The 6865-nt window shown below is 56.0% G+C and overlaps 1 protein-coding gene across 8 annotated transcripts in view; it reads right to left on the bottom strand.

Moving 5' to 3' along the window:
* NRXN2 (neurexin 2) overlaps nt 1–1201 on the bottom strand; it is a gene marked incomplete at both ends in the record, with an annotated part of 99401 nt that extends 98200 nt beyond the window's left edge. For all 8 annotated transcript variants that reach the window (XM_080913462.1, XM_080913465.1, XM_080913466.1 and 5 more), the window contains one exon: nt 472–1201. In XM_080913462.1, coding sequence (XP_080769588.1) covers nt 472–1201 — 730 coding nt within the window. The remainder of the gene's footprint in view (nt 1–471) is intronic.
* Between the last annotated feature and the right edge of the window lie 5664 nt (nt 1202–6865).

Below are 6865 nucleotides of genomic sequence, written 5' to 3' on the forward strand. Positions count from 1 at the left end.
GTTCACTCTGATCCCTCCACCCCTTGAACACCCGGCCTTGAAAGGTCGAAACCTGCCTCAGGCCAAACAAGACCCCCCCCCACCCCGCCCCAGGTACGGGTCCCTACTCTGTGTCTCACAGGCCCTTCCATAGCCACGGCCTGCGCAGGCCCCACCCGCACGACCTTACCATCCACTCACAGGCCCTGAGCCACCAGTCCCTTCTAGACCTCACCACACAAGCCCCCCACAGTTCGTGCTAGCTCTCACCCTGGCCACACCCAGGGCCACACCCACACTATCCACTGCCAGCTTTACTCTTGAGCTGCACTCGCCCTCACACACTTGCGCCAGTTTACTAAAATCTAATCTGGACACCTCCTTGCCACCGTGGCGGTCTGAAGAGCGTTCTCCCTGTGCCCCCCGCCCCAGCACAAGCCAGTAGACCCTGACCCACGCACCCTTCCACCTCGCGGCCGCGCAGGAGCTCACCTTCACTGCAGAACTTGCCGCCGAAGCCAGTGTGGCTGCAGTCGCAGCCTACCTCGCCGGGGGCTAGCACGGTGCAGAGGCCGCCGTTGGCGCAGGGATTGCGCGCGGGCGCGCACAGGGGGTCGGCGGCCGCACCGCGCAGGCCCTGGCTACCCAGCAGCGCCGGCGGCCGCTCGCCCAGCTTCAGGTTGGCCAGGAGGCCGCGGAAAGGCGGCTCGTACTTGACAGTGCTGAGCGTGAGCGCAGATAGGCGCACGTCCGGTGGGATGCCGCCCACGAACAGGTCGCTGGCCACCTGCATCTCGCGCCGCTTTGAGCGCACCTCGGCGGCGCGGGCTTCGCCGTCTACTGCCAGCGCCGTGCGCCGCGCGTCGCGGGTCAGCAGCACCATGTGCCAGCGGTCGTCCGCCACCGGCGTGTCCAGCTGCAGCGTGGCGGGTTCGGCGCAAGACAGCGTGAAGCGCAGCCGCAGGCGCCCGTCCACCAGCAGCAGCTCCAGGAAGTCGCAGTCGCCGCCGTCGTCCAGGTAGAGCAGCAGCGCGCGCGTGGCGTTGGTGCGCAGGCTGAAGCTGAGCTCGCCGGTGCTCGCCGCGCCCGCCCAGCGCGCGTAGCGAGCCCACTGCCCGGGGCCGCCGCCGAACTCCAAGCCACGGACGCCCGCCACCAGCGCCAGCAGCAACAGCAGCGGCGGCAACTGGGGTGGCGGTCGCCACCGACTCCCGAGCGCCATGCCTCCGGCGGCCCCGACGCCGCCCGGCCCCCGGCCCCGCTCAGGCTTCAGAGCCGCGGGCGCATGGGGCGGGGAGGGGGCCGGGCGCCCCTCGCACGGAGCGGGGCTCCCTCGCCGATTCACAGTGCCATGGACCCAGCCGCCGGGGCTCACGTGTCCACGTCCCCGGAAGGCAACAACGGCGACTGCGACGCTGGAGCCCCTCCCCCGCGGCGGGCTCGGATGGGGGAGGGACGCCTGTAGAGAAACAGAGAGGAAAGGTTTAATCGAGGGTTCAGATTCAAGGGGTGTCGTCGGTGTCTGGCTCTCCATCTCAAATTAACAGGTGACTACCTGTTACCTGTTTCCCTTTCTCACTTTTTTTTTTTTTTTTTTTTTTTTTTTTTTTGGAGACAGTCTCATCTAGCCCAGGCTACACCCACACGTACATACTCCTTATGTAGCGGGAAATGACCTGGAATTAATTACTGATATCCTCCTGCCTCCACCCCTACCTCTTTCATGTGTTGGGATTATAAATCTGGTCCGGCATGGCCTTGAGGTTTTCAGCTCGCTTGACCTGCATAGGTGCTCCAGTAAAGAGATACCATCATACTGGGAAGTACTGGGGTGGGGATAACAACTGAGGTGGTGCTCACTGTGTGTGGGTATTATTGCTTTGAGGTGTGGAACTGCGAAAAAGTGGTGCCCTACAGTCTATACGAAATCCAATTGCGAAGCCCTCACCTAACCCTCTCTAAAATCCACGGGTCAGGACCAAGGCCAGTTCCTCGAGGGGGCGGAGCCGAGGCGCACTCCTCCAGCAGTTTTAACCCCAGCCACCTCTCTGAGCTTCCTAACCTCTGGGCCTGGCTCCCGCTTTCAGCCAGGGATCAGTCTCTCATCAACTCTTGATGTTGGATAATGAAGTTGCTAAATAATTCATTGGAATTAATTAAATGCCAATTCGTCAATGGTACCACAGGGTTACCGGGCTGGGAAGGGGCAAGGGAGAAAAGCCGGCCAGGACCCAGGTATCCATCCACTGGAGAGCAAGACATCCAATTCTGTGACTCCATTTTCCCTAAACCACACTAAGCTCTTTCTGGGCTCCCAACCTTATGGTGGCCCATTGTCAAACGTTCACTTTCCATTTGCCCAGGTCTTTCTGAAGCTAAGGGTGGGTCATCCCCAACCTCCCTCCAGATTCAGGTCTTGGGTTTCAGGACTGGTTCCAGTAACTGGGCTTCTCTTCAGTACTCAGCTCTTTCAGGCCCCCCATCCAGGGCTGGGGGGAGCTACCAGGAGGCAGGCAGGTTCATTTGCATAAAATTGCCTTTCTGAAATGATTACCCTTGTAACGGGCTGTCAGAGAGCAATTTATACCCCACGACAGGGAGGGGAATTTGCATCTCGTTAAACTCCAAGTCGTAATTATTTATATCCAACAACCCTCCTGAATATTGCATTGATTTTATTTTGGGGAGGGAGGGTGGGAAGGAGGGAGAGACGGAGGTGATGAGAAGCCTGGGAAAGAAGCAGGGAGGGGCCGGAGTTTCAGAGGAGCCGGGGACAGGTGGAGAGGAAAGAGAGGAAGGAGAGAAGCGCATGAAAGTGGTGGAGGTTGGAGAGTAATGGAGGGGAGAGGAGGGCTGGTGGGGAGGAGAGAGATAGAAGGTTGAGAAAATTCAATTCCAAATTCAAATGGCATTTGTAAGAGCCCTGGATCCGGGGCATTTTTACAAATACCGTTTAACTTAATCACTCAAAGAGTTCCATTACTCCTGTTCACCCTTGAGGGGTCCTACAGAGAAGTCCAGAGACCTGGCCAAGGTCACACAGACAGGCAACAGCATATTGGACTTCAAATCCAAGTCTGTCCAACCCCGCACGCCCATGATAGAGACAGAGAACAGAACAGCACAGGTGAGCTCCCAGAGGGCAGAAGACTGGCACAGGGTAGTGGGAGAACCAGAGAGCTGAGAGGAAGCTGAGGTATAAAAAGAAGCAGGCAGGGCTACACCGAAGAACCACATTCAGGGTATAGAGAGAGGGACAGGACGGCAGGTGGCTGGAGTGACCCATGGTCAGAAGAAAGATGGGCAGAGAGGGCATGGAAGCCCACAGGAGTGGCTGGGCAGACAAATGAATTACTTACTGCTGCAAAGCCAATCCCTGTCTCAGCTCTTTCACCCCTTCTGCTGCTGCTGCCTACCCAGAGTCCTTATACCATGGTGCTGGGGGAAACCAAAGTATCCTGACACAGCACCCCCCCTGGGGCTGCCCCTTCCCAGTCAGGGAGAAGATAGCCAGGCCTGCAGCCCCCATTTCCCTGCAAGCACTGTTGGTTATATATAGCGAGCCACTGCTTCTCCTCATTGGGTAATGGAGATAATTAGCATGCGCGGGCTAATTAGCCAATCAAATTAAATGCAGCACCTGCTCCCAGCCTGATTGACGCCCTCACACCCCCCCCCCAAACACACACATACACACACATGCACTTCCAGCCCAGGGCAGGGGCAATGGACCCTGAAGCTGGAGAATAGAAAAAGCCAAAACTCCCCATCTCCAGAAGGGGCAGCAAGAGACACCCCCCCAACCCTGGTCCCCTCCTCTTCCAGGGTCTCAGTCTGGCCCAGCCTTGCCTCTGTCTGACTCTTTCCTAGCCCCTACCACCACCTCCAGACACTATTTTGGGGAGAGAATTAATTAGCTATTGATTTCCACTGGTGGAAGGAATGAGATTGTGTGCTGTTGTCCACTAACAAACCCCCACCTTGGGGGAGGGGTGCCTTTCCTCTGCTCCACTCCCACCCCAGTCCCCTGTCATACTCACAACCCAGAGACTCAGCTCTCTAGGGTGGTAGCAGAGGAAAAAGCCTAAGGAAAGTGTCTTGTTCTGTCTGTCCAGCCAAGAAGTTGAAGGAGGATGGATGCACAGGGTGGGGAAAGAGGTGAGGGTTCCAGAGGCTACCAGGTAGGGGGTGGGTCCTAAGAGCCAAAAACAGGTTATCTGGCTGCAGGGGCAGGTGCAGAATGGTTGAGAGTCCAGAAAGGGGTGACTCCAGTGAGTCTGGAGAGGGGCAATAGAATGGCCAGGTGCAAGCGCCTGTCTGTAGGCAGCTGTTAGGGGCAGAGCCTGGGTTTGTGCAGCCTCTAGAGAAAGCGAGGGCAGGGTCTAGCTTGCAGACCCTCCATGCTCATTGCTCATTCTCCTCACAGCTCTGCAACGGAGGCCTCGTGACTCTGCACCAGGGTCAAGCAAAAGGAAGCCCAGCCCTTCTGGAGTCCCCTCTCTGGGGACCCGTGGACCCTTGGGACAGCTTCAGGCTTGCAAGGAGGCAGAAACAGCCCTGAGAGAGCAAAGCAGACACCTGGGTCCTTTCCACTCCACCTCATTCTACAGTGCCGGGGACACCTGCTGCTCTTGGCTGCTCTCTGCAGCCTGTTCTTCAGCGGGACAAGGCTTCTGCTGGCTCTACCTCCAAACACCTCTTCTCCTAGTGAACAGGGGTTTCTGGACATGGCAGTCTTCCTCAGGCCTCAAACCCAGGCTCCAGAAATCTACTCCATTGCCTTGAACAACTACATCAAGGTAAAATTGTTCAGGCAGTTGTGCAAAGCAAGGCCCCTCTCCTGGGCTTTGTGCCCACAGTATCCAGGCACCGAGGTCTCCCCAAGACCCATGCTTTTTCTCCAATGCAGGGACACTGGCCAAAATAGCCCCTGGTGACTCTTGCCTACTTATAGATGTCAATGTTGTCCACCCTGCCGGTACCTTTTGGCCATAGGCCACTGGTCCCCTGGGGAGTTGACCTTTCCCATGGCATCACAAGATTCAGCATCCTGACATCACCCCAGCACCCTTACCCACAGATAGACTCAGGCAAGTGGTGTGGTGCAGAGGGAGCTGGGGTAGGGTGATTCTGGTGTTCTTGGGGCCTCTGTCATCATCTCCTAATGACAGTAGTCACTCGTCCTGTAGATCAACATAGCCTACCCCATCTTCTCAGAGCCAGGCCTGCTCCATTGTAGCATGTGAACTGCAACATTTTTGGGCTCCATGCTCTGTAAGTTGCCAGATTGGATCCTTGAGGTACCACCCTATGCCTCCCCTGGCCCTAAGAAGCAATGTCATCACCCATGTTAACAAACCAAACAAGGTCGAGGGCGGGGTCTCTGGCACAGAGGTTGAGTCTACTGGTCCCAGACTCAATGGCATTCTTCAGTGTTGTATTACCCACAGGCCATCAAGCAGTATCTGCGGCCCCCAAGCCCACCTGCCTTTATTCTGGCCTTCACTGTGGACAGACTCCAGACCCACCTCAAGTTCAGTCCATCTTTTCCCTAAAGTGAAGCAGAGACCGGGCTGGAAATATGGCTCAGCACTTAAGAGAAGGGCAGAGAGTGTCCAGTGTTGACACAGAAGAACAAGACCAAAGCAAAGTTAACCAGCCTCTTATTCTAAATACTCCCACTGGACCAGCCAGTCCTGACCAACTGGACTCTCTTGCCTGGGCTCCACAACTCCCAATGCAGACTGAGCAAAACAGATACCAATTCCATGCCCATCCTAACCAGCAGCCTTTGCCCAGCATCCATTCAGCTGGCTCCTGGGTCAGCCCCCACATACATGCATGCATGCCCCCAGCCTTGTGAATGCCAGCCTCTCTCTGGTTCTCCTCTCTCCATGCCAGCTGGGAGAGAGACAGCAGGGGCCTCCCCCAGGCGCCAGGGAGGAAGAGCTGGGTTTACACACATTCTGGTGGCCCCAGAAGGCAGCCCACGGACAGGTGGGAGAAGTGCGTGTTTTGAGGGGGAAGAATTTGGCTCAAGATCTAAAGAAATTTGCCAGAGGTCCAAGCCATGCGACAGTGGAGTAGGCTGCCTCAGAGGGGGTGGGGAATGAGTTCCCCGTCTGTGGAGGTGTACAAGCTAAGGAGGGATGCCTGCTATTCAGAGACTCTGGGCGTAGGAAGGGGGTGGCTTTTGAGTCATACCAAGGGGACATCAGACAGTGTGGCCCTTGGGTTTATAATGATTTCTAAGGACACTTTTTCCACTAAAGCCCCAGGCTACAAACAGTTCTTGTGTTCTTTCCTACTCTCTAGCCCTGATGACCTAGGGAAGACAGGAGAGGACCCAGACAGACAGATATCCAAGCCACAGCCTCAAAGCAGGCCAGCATGTGCATGGTTAGAGCTCAGGAGCCCAGCCTCTAATGCCAGCTATACCTCTAGCAACCTGTGTGACCTTTAGTTGGTTACTCAGCCTCTTTGAACTCCCATTTCTTTCAGAATAGTAAGAGTATTGTCACCACCAGGAGATGTGTAAGAGAGCAGCGTGGCTGAGATTTCTGAAGTTTGGGAAAGTATGTACTGTGTTAATGATTACTTCTAGAGCCTCTCAGCCTTTTACAGCCTGCAACATTGCATGTGTGTCTGGCATTTATTTTAATCCTTGCCAGGGCCTTAAAGAATTCCCCTGACAAGGGAGGAAAACAAAGTGGATCTTAGTGAGCTTCCCTTCTCCAAGAGATGGGGCCACACAGGGTGACACTGCTAGGTGACAGGGCTGAGACAGTCTCTGGTTTGAGTCTGTCTTGCCTCTGGGACCTTCTCCATTCTCTTAAATATCTCATCATGCCCAGGAAGAAGGGAGAAAGGAAGAAGAGACCTGAGG

Source organism: Micromys minutus (assembly GCF_963924665.1).
Source record: "Micromys minutus genome assembly, chromosome: 2".
In the NCBI taxonomy this organism is placed as follows: domain Eukaryota; kingdom Metazoa; phylum Chordata; class Mammalia; order Rodentia; family Muridae; genus Micromys; species Micromys minutus.